At 41.9% G+C, this 15964-nt stretch overlaps 1 protein-coding gene across 1 annotated transcript in view; it reads right to left on the bottom strand.

Annotated features, from left to right (window-relative positions):
- SUCLG2 (succinate-CoA ligase GDP-forming subunit beta) overlaps positions 1-15964 on the bottom strand; it is a 218403-nt gene that overhangs the window by 15737 nt on the left and 186702 nt on the right. The window contains exon 10 of the mRNA XM_080995832.1: positions 2897-3017. Coding sequence (XP_080851958.1) covers positions 2897-3017 — 121 coding nt within the window. The remainder of the gene's footprint in view (positions 1-2896; positions 3018-15964) is intronic.

Genomic DNA, 15964 nt, shown 5'->3' with positions numbered 1-15964 from the left:
GAGGTGGGATGACGATGATCCTGGTGTGCCACATGCACTGAGTTTATGTGAATTGGTCCCTAACAACAACAACAACAACAACTTATTATTTATACCCCGCCCATCTGGCTGGGTTTCCCCATCTGGCTGGGTTTCCCCAGCCACTCTGGGCGACTTCCAACAAAATATTAAAATACAATAGTCTATTAAACATTGAAAGGTTCCCTAAACAGGGCTGCCTTCAGATGTCTTCTAAAAGTCTGGTACTGTTTTTCTCTTTGACATCTGGTGGAAGGGTGTTCCACAGGGCAGGTGCCACTACCAAGAATGCCCTCTGCCTGGTTCCCTGTAACTTGGCTTCTCGCAGCGAGGGAACCGCCAGAAGGCTCTCGGAGCTGGACCTCAGTGTCCGGGCAGAATGATGGGGGTGGAGACGCTCCTTCAGGTATACTGGATTGAGGCCGTTTAGGGCTTTAAAGGTCAGCACCAACACTTTGAATTGTGCTCGGAAACGTACTGGGAGCCAATGTAGATCTTTTAAGACCGGTGTTATGTGGTCTCGGTGGCCGCTCCCGGTCACCAGTCTAGCTGCCGCATTCTGGATTAATTGTAGTTTCTGGGTCATCTTCAAAGGTAGCCCCACATAGAGTGCATTGCAGTAGTCCAAGCGAGAGATAACTAGAGCATGCACCACTCTGGCGAGACAGTTTGCGGGCAGGTAGGGTCTCAGCCTGTGTACCAGATGGAGCTGGTAAACAGCTGCCCTGGACACAGAATAACTAAAGAGAAAGAGATTGTGGTTTGTTTATTCATTCAGTGGTGTATTGAGGAGATTTCCTATTCATTTAATATGCGGGAACAGGTGTGTCCCTGCATAAAAGTACACCTGCAATCAGAGCTACTCCTTCCACTAAAACGAATGAAGATATAGGAATTTTGTGTGTTGTGTGTGTTTACACAAGTATGGAACCCCAGCCTGGAAACAGAGACTTACAGAAAACTGGTAACAGTGAGTTGTATCCAATGCCAGTCCTACTCAGGGTAGACCCACTGAAGTTAATGGATATGGCTAACTTAGGCCCATTAATTTCAATGGGTCTACTCTGTGTAGAACTTAACTTGGATACAACGCAGAGCATCATGACTGAGGAAAAATCCTGTATTATTTTGCAATTGTGTCTATACTTTGTGTGAGCAGTGCATATCTGGCTTTAATCCAATACTTTTACCTATTTGCTATGAAAATCCTGTTAACAAAAAATTGCTAACGAGGAGCTGCTCTTTCCCAGCACAAACAACTTTTTCAAGTTAAAATGCAAAATACACAGTTCTTCTAGTCACCCTGCTTCTAAAAAAAAAAAGAAATGGCTTTTCTGCTGGAAAATTCATTCTCTCTCTCTCTTTTATCAAGCAAGAAAATACATGTAATTATAAAGTTACCATTTTCAAACGGGAGAATAATCCTTTCTTTATCCACCGGTAAAACAGCTGGTAATTATTATATAGCTCGGAACGAAGATTTGTCCAGAAAATCCAGCTAAATCAAGACAGATCTGACTGATTAAAACTTTACTCATCCAGACATTTGTAATGCATTGCATGTGGGCAAATAGTCTTTAAAGTCCAGGGTACAAATCTGTAAAGATTTATGGGAATAATCATGAACCTTCGGTTAGGGGGAAATGTGCCAAATGGAAAACACAAACCACACTAGGTCCCTCTTCACCATCTTATGAAGCTGCATTTTATTGTATCTGTGGACTCCAGTCTCTCCATAAAAAAATAAGGAATTATTAATTTTAATTAATTTTAATCTCATTCCACGCGTTGGGAAGTTCAAAGAAGAGCAGATAATACGATTAAGGGTCTGCGATGGAGGATCAGCTACAAGGGAAGATTAAAGAAACTAAATCTACATGCATCTCAGCCAATGATTACGAAACTTGTGGGTGGATGTTTGGTGTCACACGATTTTGGCCTACAAGTATAGTGCTGTTCAGATGCAGATTGTAACAAAACGCTGCTTCCGGTGATCCAAAAACCCCAAAATAAAAATGAAGTATAGAAAGAGTAAAACACTGGAGATCTTTAAATGTGGGACATCTTTCCTCAATGAAAGGGATGTTCTGGAAGACACCAAGGACCTTTTTCACAAGTTGTAGAGATGGCCACCAAGATGGCTTTAAAAGAAGATTAGACAAATGAATGAAGGATAAGGCTATCAATGGCTAAAAGTTATGATGGCCGCACTCTACCTCCACTGTCAGAGGTGCTGTTAGCCAGAGGACAGAGCCCTGAATGCCATTTGCTGGGAATTACAAGTGGGAGAGAGGGCTGTTGCACTCTGGTCCTGCTTGTGGGCTTCCCATAGGCATCTGGTTGGCCACTGTGAGAATAGGTTGCTGGACTAGACAGGGTTTTTGTCTGATGCAACAGGGCTCTTCTTACATTTCTCACTCACATCTGCTCTAGGATGCTCTCTACAGGACACACACAAAATTAAAAAAGTTATATACTGGTCCGTGTGTGTGTGTGTGTGTGTGTGTGTGGAGAGAGAGAGAGAGAGAGAGAGAAAGAGAGAGAGAGAAATCTTGTTTCAAAGGCCCCCAGCACACACACAAAAATCTGGATAGAATTTTCAGTATTTTGTCAAAATTTATCCACTCACAAGGGCTAATATGCTTGCAAATTTTATCCACTTCTGTCAAACAGAAATAAGTTACGGGCAACAGTGAATGGGGGAAGTGTGAAGTTTCTTTTCTTATGAATCAAACTGAGACTCTGAGGTTTCTGAATGTTGCTCCTTTCTGAACCACTGAACTGGAGTCAGAACTGAATGTGTGGTAGGTGTGCAACCCTAATAATAATAATAAAAAGGTCAACGGATGCAAAGGAATGTTGTAGATTTCAAACTTACCTTCAAGCCTGACCACTAGAGGCACTTTCAGTTCAAGCTCTCGGCAGGCTTTGGTGATGCCGTTGGCTATAATGGCACAGTTGACAATCCCACCAAAAATATTGACCAGAATTGCTTCAACCTGGGGGAGAAAAAGAAACATGCTGTCAAATTTGTTAAAACGTGTGCCTTTTAAAATGGAGACGCAAGGCAGTAGCAGTAGATGCAGCTACTACTAGAAGTGGATGGATATGACCTGAGCCAGTGGAAGCCTGTGAGATTCAACATATAGTGTGCTGGAAAAGTTAATGTAGATTTCTCAATATTATGCAGTAATGGGTGAACTCCCTGCAGTCTAAATTGGACAGGTTTATATAGAAGTTCGGCTGCTTTCTCAAAAGTCAGAAGCTTATTTTCTGAGCCAATTAGACTTCAGAAGTTGTCCTCACCCTTTGTCCTATCAGCAGCTATAGTGGTCCTGGAAAAAACTACAGTTCTCAAAAGCCACTTTTGCTTTTGGAGAAAAAAGATAGATCACTTCCTTTTCTCTTCTCTTTCCCTATTGCAGGGATGGGCAACCTATGTCCCTCCAGATGTTGCTGGACTACAGATTCCATTATCCATGACTACTGGCCATTTTGGCTGGGACTGATAGGATTTGGAGTCCAACAACAACCACTGCAGGGGACATAAGTTAGCCACCGCTGCTTGAAGGAATGTAAAGCAGTGACACAGCTCTGTTACACTGAATAGGGGAAGGCAGTGATTATTCTTCAGGTCCAATTGAGAGGCAAGCTTTAACAAGCAACTGACTTTTTTCTGAGTGTGGCTTTTAAGGACTGGTCTGGCATCTCTAATTGGAAGGGAAGCGGGGAGGGATATTGAGAATTGGGGAGGCAAGCCAAGAATTCTTTTCTAGCATGGATTAAAATCTGAGCTGGAAAAGCTTGCCTTTTCTTTAAGGAGATCTTTATGAGCTCCAGAAGCTCATATTTGAGTATCGGAGAACTTCACTGGATTTTGTCACCAGACTTAAAATCAAAGAAAATCTTTCAGATTATTAGGGACCAGCTGGCATACTCTTGATGTGAAAGGTCTGGGTTCTTGGTTTTACAAAGCATTGAAATGTTTGAGTTCTGGGTTCAGATGAGTATCTGTGGGAAAGCCAGATAATTTCAGATGTAATTTTCCACGAATAAAATTGTGGTAATATTGACAAACATCAGTAAACGTGTGATGAAAATGCATAAGGTAATGGACCGAAGTACTTTGAAACATATAGTATAAGCTGAGCTTTGAGAATGGTGATTAGTGACTCAGCCAGACCTTCTGACTTAAGATTGCCCTGTATAAATAGGTTCTTAAGAGGCCTTCAGTGCCATCCGTTTTGGTAATCTGTATAATTTTCTCGTTTGTTGCAGAATATGCACCTATAGGTCGCACTCCTGTTACTGGGAGATTTGCATATCCAGCAGTTAGAAACATAGTATATAACACCTGCGAAAATGCAAAACTTTCCCGAAGGTTTTGCCATCTACTGCTTATTGTGATTGCTTTGTGGAATGAGATGGCACAAGTGTCACGGACAGCTGCTGGATAATGTATGCCACGATTAGTGAGCAGCGGCAATGTCCCCTGCAATGGCTCTATTTTGTAAACTCCCCCGCCCCTTAAAAATGCTTATTCCTTTTCAATTCTTTTGAGGTGTTAACACTATAATTATAATGCAGGAGATCTCATCCAGTTGTTAGATGGGGGATTCAGGAAGATAACCTTTCAAAACAAATCTCCACAGTTATGTGAACTTTTTGCTCGTTAATCATATAATAATAATAATAATAATAATAATAATAATAATAATATTGAATAGAAATCATCTACGCTGCCTGCTCCATGCACATTGAGTCAGGTTTCAAAGATGTGGTTATGCCAATCCAAGAAAGCTATCCTTGCTCACTCTATAATGTGCGACAAAATATACCATGATAGCCGGAAAATGGGAAATTGCACTGGTATTCTGCAAAGTGTAACGTGTGACCAGGTTATGCTCTGAGTGATTCTGAAGAAAGCGCCATCAACAGACAGCTAGTTCCTACTCTTTAAAAGCGACAAGAAAATGTCCACAAAGGAGTTCAACAGCAGGAGAGCTCTTGCTATCAAGGGGATACCTCTCCAACACTGCATGGGGCTTATCAACAATTCAGGCCAGAAATTCCACATCAGCCATTCATGAAGGCACAGCATGTTTCTTAAAAATAAACTTCACTTTTGGTCGGCCTGGCTCATACTTTTTAAACCTTGTGATCTGTAACAGCTCCCAGGTGTGGACACTGATATAACTAAATAAACATGTGAGATCTGGGTAGCTGATAAGCGATGTTTGTGGCAAAAAGATTTATTTTAAAAAACCCAGTACAGTGGAATCTTGGTTTTCGAACATAATCTGTTCTGGAAGATCGTTCCAACTTCTGAAACGTTCGAAAACTGAAAGCGGAAGCCTCAATACAATAGGGAAACTCAAAACGGAAGCTGTGTAGCATGTTCGGCTTCCGAAAATTGTTCGAAAACCAGAGCAGTTACTTCTGGGTTTTTGGGGTTTGGGAGCCGAAACATACGGTAACGGAGGTGTTTGACAACTGAGGTTCCACTGTACATTACTTGAAAGTAACAAAGGAGAAAACATAAAGGCCAGACATCTTTCCCTTCTCTTTAGTCAATTGCCTGAATAATCTGAACCACAGTATTTAGCAAGTGGATTTTTGCTGAAATCACTGGGGCATATTCCATATTCAAAACAGAGGAGAGTCACAGAGGTAAAGTACTTGTCCTGACGTGATAAACAGGGCAAGAAAATCCTTTACAATCAACAAGGAGAGGTAAGTAATAGGGAGTTCATCACAACAGATTAATAGTTAAGTCCCACCAGGAAAAGGGCTGTCCATCAACTCGGAGGAATTGAAATTTCTGGTATGTAACTTACAATCAAATTGCCCTATGGAAATTCCCTTCCCATTTGACTTCAGGCCATTATTTTACTTGGACACATGCACATCAAAAGTTTCCCTGCGGCCTATCTGCACATCTCTATGGAAGCTGCCTTAATTAACGCCACACATTCAATTTTACCTCAAAGTTTATATGCACCTGGGAACTATGTAGATCAGGTGAGTTCAGCATGGTACCACAAGTTCCTTGTTGTGACGTAAGTGAAAATTATCCAGTGTGCCTGGTGGCACAAATAGTGTACTGCATGAGAGAAGAAGAAATAGGCCCCTAGCTAATGTGATGGTGCACAATAGTCACAAACATTCTAACTACTTATGGGGAACATCTTTTAAGGAACACTGAAAATGACTAGAGCTCCCATGAGGAAAACAGAAAGCAGAGGATCCATGAGCAGGAGAGGAGCTACAGGCAGGAGAAGCCATGGACTGCTGGGAAAGCCTCTCCTCTTCCCGGAGGAGAGGGGTTGTGAGCGGGAATCGCTTCCTGTGCTCATGGGGGGGCATAGCCGGCCCCCCTGCGTCACTGGAGCCCTGTGCCCGTGTCATGCACCCTAGCCAGCCAATCCGGCTGGCTGGGGGTGTGTGGTTTAGCTGGAAAAACGGCCGCGAGCTCAGGACTAGACCCACTGAAAGAAATCAACAAAACTTAGTCGTGTTCACTGATTTCAATGGGTCTACTCTGGGTAAAACAGAATACCACTCAATGTAATTTTGCCTGACAGCAGTAAAACAGAAGCTTCCTAGCATTAGAATGTTCTTCTCTGTATTATATCTGTAAAACAATGCTTCCATGCCAGAAATAGATTCACTAAAACTCTTCAATGCTCTCAGATCAGGACCATTGTTTAGGATAAGCATATGCAGAATTAAGAGCACAAGGGAATGCTAAGCTTAGTGTCATTTTAATATGATCAAGATGGCACTGGTATCTTCTCATTAACTTCCTTTTCAACTAGTTTTTACTATATTCTTTTTGTGCTTCCCTTGCAGTCTAGAATAGTTTATATCTTGCTTTTACATTTCCCTGCTAAATACTGTGTTGAATACCACACTTGATGGCATAGAAGGATTACCACAGCGAAGCTCCCCTAGTCAAGAAATAAGTGATTGGAGCCACATAAGACAAAATGTGTGTAAAGGGATTTATGAAGGATAAGAATGCACTATGAATAGTCTCTGCTGATTTTGACCTTTCATTTAAAGGGAAGAAAAGACTTGCTTCTTAATCTCATGGTTGAGATAGAAAAACTTGAAAACCTTTTATATAGCTTCTTCAGAAAACGAAAACAAATAATCCAGAGATAGATGGAGCTGAAGCTACCACTGTTGGGAACCACTTTAATTAGAAAAGATTCAATTTCTGGACCTTCAGCAACATAAACTAATCCCACCTTCCCATTTCTCTGCAGATCACATATTTCGCCTTGGAACAGGACCATAATACCTTTTACTCTGGCACAGTTGGAAGCAAAGAGACTAGCTGGGGAAACTCAGCCAGATGGGTGGGGTATAAATAATAAATAATAAATTATTATTATTATTATTATTATTATTATTATTATTATTATATTCACCAAGTCCATGTAAGAGCAATGAACAAGGCGCAGGCTTTGCATGTAGGCTTTCAAATATATAGAAGTTAAGAGGGCCTTCTTGGTGGCTGCTCCCAGACTCTGGAACTTCCCTAGAGAAGCTAGACTGGATCTCTCCTTGTTGTCCTTTCGCCAGCAGGTGAAGACTTTGTTGTTCCAACAGGCTTTTGGGAATTGACTGCTTTAAGGGCTGGTGCCGTGCTGCTTTTATTGTACTCATTAGTATATTTTAAACAGATTTTATATATGCAGATAGTTATGGATAATATGGACAGATTAGCTACATACGAACGAATTGCATGTCGACGCAAAATAATAATGGATAAATATGAAGAAATCTGGAACGAATATTTAAGTGATAAGGAGGGTAGTGGTGGGAAGTAGGGGGAGGAGAAAGAGGTGGGAAAATATTGTTAAAAAAGGTGTAGTCATAGGTATATCAGTGTATTCAAATCTGAATTGTCAAATTGTGTTATTATTGTCATTATGTTTTTTGTTGTATGTGTCTTTTGCGGTTGTTATTTGTATCGAAAAAATGATTAAATAATTTTTTTTAAAAAATCTATCAATGTTTAATTGTTTTAAATGATTGTCTTTTTTTCTATATTTGTAGCAGCTCATATTTAATCTGTAAACTGCCTTGAGTCAAGGGAAAAGGCGGGGTATAAATTAAAATAAAATAAAAATAATATTCTGAATGTGAAATTTGTAATAAGCACACAGTTGCAGTTTTCAGCTAGGTGTTTAACTTCTCTTTGTAAGAACCAGTAGAGCTTGCCAGGCATTATGATGTCACAATGCACTGCATTTCTCCATCTCCACTGCCCACATCTCTGGTTGTGAGAGGCAACCAATGTGGACAAGTAAACTTCTATCTACAGACAGAAGAGAGGAATGAAACGTGATTTCCAGCAGCATATGCATGTTTAAAACCTTCTGGTTTAACTAACATGCCAGCAGAGACGTATTCAAACATCATATTATCTGATCATCCAAACCAGGCATCCCCAAACTCGGCCCTCCCGATGTTTTGGGACTACAATTCCCATCATCCCTGACCACTGGCCCTGTTAGCTAGGGATGATGCGAGTTGTAGTCCCAAAACATCTGGAGGGCTGAGTTTGGGGGTGCCTGATCCAAACCATGACTTGGAAGAGTGGGAATAAGCTGTGCACACACATACTTTATCCTTCACTTTCCTCTTCCCATTAACAGAAATCTTCCTGGTTTGTCAAAATTTGCTATGATATCTGAATTAGTGAATTGGTTGGAGCAAATCTTCCGAGCCAACTCTCATGATGAGCCAGTTGCTTGAGGAAAGGAAGGGTGTGTGCACACGACTCAGTTGTGGTATTCTAAAATGAACCCACTGAACAGAGCTCTGTTGCTAACACAACTGAAAACCTTCTAACTTTTTTCCTCTCTAACGTGTTCCTAACATTGGGGCACTGGACCAGCTACATGACAGATCCACTTAAGAAAGCATGTTTATATCATTAAAGATAAGGAAGAGGATTTTATGCCCAATATAGACACTTTAATTCCTAATGCAGCCCCGTCATTTAAAGATCTGCCTTTTCAGTTTTCAAGCTGAATTCTAATCAGCTCCACTGGCAGCCACATGAAGAAGAAAAAAAGTATTTGGGAAGAAAATTAAATTTGGCACTGGATAACCGGCATTACGTGTGCCTGGCTTTAATAATGACAACAATAATATAAATAAAATCAGCTAAATTAGAGAGGAGCCTGAATGAGTTCAATCAGTAGGAAACTGAATCAGGTGGAGAATTTAATCATGGGCTTTATTATAATTTTATAAATAAGCCTAAAGACCGGTTTAGACAGCCAAGAGATTCCGTTACAAACTCTGCTGAAAATTGGTGAACATTGCTTATCACTTCTCTGCTGCCCTAAATGGATTTTGCAGTTTTTAACATTCAGGCAATGCATTCTGATGAAGGGGTTCGTTCTGGTATTCTTGTGTTCACAGAAGAAGGAAGGAGACTGAAAAAGTGCTCAGTGGGGGAAAAGAAAAACCACCCACTGCATATTGCAAACAAGTCTTCATTAACATACCCAGCATCTGAGGACACAGAACATAAAATGTGCACAGAGAACAGAGTACCCTGCCTGCAGAAAAGAGCGATTTCCTTGAATGGCGTATTAATGATTAACATTTCCACCTTGCTTCATGCCTTGCAAGGCAGAGCTTTATCTCTCAGGTAGCCTTTTAGTAGGAAGTATAGATGCAAGCATCTTTGTCCGGTAACTGTTTGCTTTTACTGACACAGCAGACATGAAATATCCATCAAAGGGAAGCCACGGCCGACGGCAACAGCTAATGCTAATATGTAAAGACATCCACTGCTATGGCCAATGCGCAGCTCATCAATACGAAGGATTAATGTTGGGAAATAGGTGCTATATGAGGACTGTCAGCATTTTACAACAGCCTCTCAGAAGCTGCTCACAGAATCCTGTGCATCTCTGGTATCTGCAAGTCGAGAATGACGTTTAGCAGCCAGAACCCTAGGGGGTTAAGAAGGGGGCCGGTTAACTTCCTGCCTGTCTGGAACAAGGACCTCCATGAAATTCATTCACATTAGCCAATCACATTTACACCCTTACTGAGTTGCCTTCAGGACCCATTCTTCATAAACTAGTTGCCACAAAGTGCCTGCTTATTGTTAATTTATTAATCCTGTCAAGAGCTTATTACGGCTTATTACCAACCAATATACAAAATATGAAGTACAGTGGACCCTCTGGATACGAATTAAATTCGTTCCAGGGGTCTGTACTTAACCTGAAAAGTCTGTAACTGGAGGTGCCGCTTCTGCGCACATGCGCGGCGCAATAGAGTGCTTCTGCACACGTATGTGGTGCGCAGAGCGCTTCTGCACATGCATAGCACTTCTGCGCATGTGAGGAAACCTGGAAGTATACACTTCCGGGTTTGCTGCGTTCACAACCCGAAAGTTACATATCCAGAGGGGTACGTAACTCAAGGGTCCACTGTACAAAACCACAATGTCAGAAGAATGTTATTTTGTTTTAAAAGACAACCTGAGGACCAACTGTCACAGAGAGAGACACAACCACATTCAGATATTTTGCCACCTGTTTGATTGAGAATGTATTGGTCCCCTCAAGAAAGATGTTCAGAATAGTCTCTGAAGGTCAACTAGTAAACCATCTCGTAAGAGAATATATTATGCATTCTGTAACCCCCTGATAAACAGCAAAATAAAATGAAAGGCAATTTCAACCTGTGAGGGGTTGTACAGGCAGCATATTATTGTTCTAAAATGATATTTTAAAATATAATAATAATAATAATAATAATAATAATAATAATAATAATGCTATCCATAGGTGAACCTATAATAAAGTTCACAGGTGGCTTAAAACAAGAAAAAATCAAGGGATAGCAGAGCCTTGCATCTGGTACAGGAGGAAAGCCCCAGTTCTGGAACCCGAATTAAAACTCACAGATTTTCTCCCAGCAGATGTCTACAACTAATACTAGGTTCATATCAGGGGCTATGTTCTCTAATGGATACATAAATGTTTTAAAACAACAACAGGAAAAGTAGTTTACTTATTTACAAATGATGTGCAGTCAGGGATAACCAGCAAAAGAGGCAAATCTATGGATGACAACACCAAATTATGGTAATATAGGTGACAGTGGTACCAGTTGTGCTAGTTTGTCCATGGGTCTTTCACATGGGGTGGGCTACAATTTCAACCTAAGGGGTGTGTGGGTTGGTTAATTTAGTTAACTTAATTTAGTTAACATCTTAGTTAATTTAGTTAGTGAATTATCCACCCTTCACCCTAGCTTCCCATGCGACAGTAAAAACAGTATAAAAATAATTGCAATCATAACAAGAATAGATCCTAAAAACATACCTCTCAAGCGATATTTGGGGCACAAGTCATTTAGGGCTTTAAACACTAATGTAAGCACCTAGAATTGGGCCCGAAAACAAACTGGCAACCAATGCAGAGCTGTTTTAGTAATTTGGTTGCTGCATTTTGGACCAGTTAAAGCTTCTGAGACAGGCCCATTGCAATAATCCAGTCTGGAAGTTATCAGAGCATGGAATACAGTGGCCAAGTAATTTCTGCCCCAAAGGGACCATAGCTGGTGAGCCAGCCGACGCTGGGAAAAGGTGCTCCCAACTGGAAAAGGGTACTGATGCCATCTGAGCTTCTAGGGACAGGGCAACCTCAGCTCTGCTCCTTCTAAGACAGGCCATCTCCCACCACCCAGACTTGAGAACTTGGGACACATAAAACCTCTGTCTTTTCAGGATTCAGCTTCAATTTCTCAGCCTACATTTAGTCCACCACACCCCTTAAATACCAGTCTAACACCTCAACTGCCTCCCTCTAATCTTGGAACAGACAGATGGAGCTGGGAGCAGCAGCCCAAGTTTAAAGAGTCCATGGTCAGGGAGAGGAGTTCAGAACCACATGGAAGCAATGGAGTAGTTCCATGGATTGCTACCCCACCAAGACAAGGCAACACATGCTTATTTTTAATGCATTTGTGCCTTGCAAGATGTGCACTGTGTCAGGAAGGATGCAACAGGAGTGTCACTGGGTTGTGGGTGACCGGGCTGCGTCCTCCCTTTCTGGCTGTGGTTCTTTACTCCATAGTGGTGGTCTGGCACCCTCCCCAGATTCCTTTGCTGTGCTTCTCCCCACAAGAGGGCCGAGGGGAGTCCTTCTGTTTCCCAATAATGTGAGCTTCTGTCACCCTCCTGTTCCTCCTCCTTGCCTATCTCAGTCTGCCACTCCATTGCTGAGCCTGGGCGTGGCTCTGGACATGTCAGAGAGCGAATGATGTCCAACGGGTAGTTGGAAGTCGGGAAGAGGGGAGAATTCATCTCTGCTCACCCAAAGCTCCCTTTTAAGATTAGAATCAGAGGCTCCCCCCTCCTGCTTTAGACATTCACATAAGGAGGTGAACAACAAACATGGCTGCTGTTGCCATGTCTACAATGGCCCCTAGACATACAGTCACTCTGAACTAGGCAAAATCTACTAAAGTATCCTTGTGTTTCAAAAGGGAAAAAAACGAAAAGCCCTACCACACGCAGAGAACACATCTATAAATCTATATACAGTCTAGCTGTTTGATGCAGCAAGAATCTCACTTATCACAGGTACCCTTTGAATCCTACATCAGCAAAATGAATATTGCACACAGTGGCTAAAAGGATTTGTGCATGCCACTGTAGGAGTTTTCAAAATGGCTTCTCAGATATGGAACTCTCTTAGAAAGCACTGAACAATACAATGGTGTCCATATTACACCTTCACAGCCTCGGCATACATTTATTATTAGCAGCACAGGACAAAGAGAAGAATTTGGTATTGCCGTGAGAAAAACAACCCCAGCTGCTTCTGGACCAGAATGCCAGAAACACTGATTAATTCATAAGGCAGCATCAATGTTGACTTAAAATGAGAGATTGCAAATGTACTTTCTGATACTTTTATAGGCACATGTTAATTCAAAATAAAGACCTCTCCAAAACACAATGGGTCTTCTCAATATAAAGTGGGGAAATAATTTTAAAAACAAGTCCCAGTCTCCCTTTCTCTCTCACACACACCGAGTATGTAATTGAGGGGGCTAATTAACAGGAGTCCTCAGATCCCAAGAATCAAAGCTGCTGCTAATGTTCTCTTTATGAGATGCTTCTATTGAAGACAAATTAAATGTTATCTAATCTTGCAGCAGTAGGAAAACCTAATCTTCTGGGTTAGTTTTTCATCTGCTGCTGGTGTCAGATATCTCCATCAGAAAACACCAGTACAGGGAGAGAGAGAAAAAAATCTGTTATAAACAATATTCTAAAATTACTGATATCGCTGTCTGACCTTGCTGTAATCTGTTGCTCTGTAGCTTGATCCATTTATTTTAGCTGAAACAAGCAGCTCAGTAACTGTCAGTAAAGCCGTGTCTGCAGTGAATTAAAAGCTACATATTGGCAGATAGCTTGCCTCAAGCCTGAGGTGATTGAAATCTGACAAAACCTTTTTACACCTGCAGGTAGCTCAATGCATTTGTTGAACACTCCTCCTTCCCAAGGCAAACAAGCTCCGCTTAACCCTTTCACTGGCTGCAGTGGTACCCAAAATCCTGTTGTTAAAGAGAGCATTTCCCTTCTGATTATTTCACAAAGATGTTACTGTCACAGTTCTCCCAGGCAGAGGAGAAGCCAAGTTAACACGGGAACTGAGGAACATTTTTGAGTATCTGGGTGTTGCTGCCGTGGCCTTTTGCATCAGCCATAGAAGGGCTAAAATCTGTGTGCAGATCTCTTCAGCGACTCTGTTAGAAATAAGTCCCAGCATCTCTTTGGGATGAACATGGAGAGATTGAAGATAATGTTACTATAACAATTGCTTCAGACTTCCACTAGAGGACAGTATAAATTCAGAATGGGAAGGGAAAATAAAAATGCAATGGGGGCTTTAGAAAGCAAAAAACCCAAAATCAGTCGTTTGTTTCAATACTTTGGGGTGTGGATTTTTCAAGAGCCAAGGAAAGTAAACATGCAAGGTAATTTAATACGACCACCTCTCCCGTCAGCCTAAGAAGGATAGTTACAATTAGCCACCCTGGGCCGAATTTAACTAGCTAACTGGTGCGACTCTTTTAGGAACACAGGAAGTTGTCTTATACTGAGTCGGACAATTGGTTCATCTAGTCTAGTATTGTCAACACTGACTGACAATGCCTCTCTGTAGTTTCAGGCTGGGGTCTCTCCTAGCCCTTCCTGGAGTTGCCAGAGGTTGAAACACGGACCTTTTTCTGATGCCAGAGCATGTGCTCTACCACGCAGCTGTGACCTTTCCCTCAAAATTGCCTTTGATGAAGCATCCCTTTGGACTGGTTCTGTGGGCTCAGGGATGTTCTGCTCTTAGTTGCAAGACCATGACCAGAAGGCAGGACTAAGGGACTACTGCTAGGCCCCATCTCTGCTATGAAATTCAGGAGTTCCATCCTGTTCTATTTGCTTTTTCATATCTACAGTGGTACCTCAGGTTACAGATGCTTCAGGTTACAGACGCTTCAGGTTACAGACTCTGTTAACCCAGAAATAGTACCTTGGTTTAAGAACTTTGCTTCAGGATGAGAACAGAAATCGCGTGGCGGCAGCAGCAGGCGTCCCCATTAGCTAAAGTGGTACCTCAAGTTAAGAACAGTTTCAGGTTAAGAACGGACACCCAGAATGAATTAAGTTCTTAACCCAAGGTACCACTGTATATGAAACTGTTGAGCAAGATCATTGGGGGACTTGGGGTGCAATAAGCAGGTGACATTCACATATTTCTCCTTGTCATCAGAATCAGGTGATGTGATGGATGTACTCAATCCAGGAACTGGTTTCAGTAATAGGTTGAATGATGGCCAGTAAACTACAGCTTAATTCTAGCAAGATGGGAGGTTCTGTGGGTGGATGGTTCCTGTGCCCTGGGAAATGGGGCTCAATTTGTTTTGTAAGGGGGTGCACTCCATGTGAAAGTTCAAGTTTGTAGTGTGGATGTGCTCAGAACAACTGTGTGAGCTGGTTAAGTTGAGACCGTGGCTGGCCTAAAGTCATTTAGTGAACTTTGTGGCTGAGTGAGGATTTGAACACTGACCTCCCAGGTTCAACCACTACGCTACAGTGGATCTCATAGGGTGCTGCCTTATGCCAAGTCAAACCACTGGCCCATTGAGCTGACTACTGTGCGCCCCACACAGACTGGCAGCATCTCTGCATAGTTGCAAGCCGTACTTGGGAGATTCCAGGAATCAAATCTGGGACTTTCTGGAAGTATGTGCTCTATCACTCAGCTGTGGCCATTCCTTTACAGGTGAGATTCATAAGGGAGATGGTTGTGTTTTAACTTTTTTTAAAAAAAAAAATCTTAAAGACGGCAGCAAGGAAAGAGAGTGGTGGTGATGGGGAGATGTCTGAATACTAATTTGGGTCTCGTTAGAAACCTGTAAGTCTCTCAACTCCCTCTGCCCTTACGATTGAAAATTTAACAAAAAAAGAGGAATGAAATGGCAAGGAGCCCCATTTTATCACGCTTGCCCCTACCGAAGTCATCATAATTTATTGTTTTCCCGTTTCATGACTTTTTGAGGGGCTGGCTCGATTTTATTTTTCTTAGCTGAATTTAAACAATTCCAGGACGTTGCCAGGGCAAATGAAAACCCATCTCTGTTATGTCTTGGCATCCACCGTCCAAGCAAATGAAGTGGAAGCACTGCCGTTTTACAAGGAAGATAACGCAAACGAGTCGCTTCCGTCAAATGCGCCACTTATTTCAAGGGTGGCCTGAAGAACCCATCAGATCCCATAGCAAGGGATTAGCTGGCTCATGCACTAGGACTGCCTAGCTTGGCTCTCAATCGGAATCAACTTGAAACGTTTTCTTCTTCCTTCCCGTTTGCCCTCTCTGTGCCCAAAGTGGTC

Source organism: Podarcis pityusensis, assembly GCF_964106645.2.
Source record: "Podarcis pityusensis genome assembly, chromosome: 2".
Taxonomy (NCBI): Eukaryota; Metazoa; Chordata; class Lepidosauria; order Squamata; family Lacertidae; genus Podarcis; species Podarcis pityusensis.
The sequence above is the reverse complement of the archived record's forward strand: the minus strand, read 5'-3'. Positions and strand labels throughout refer to the sequence as shown.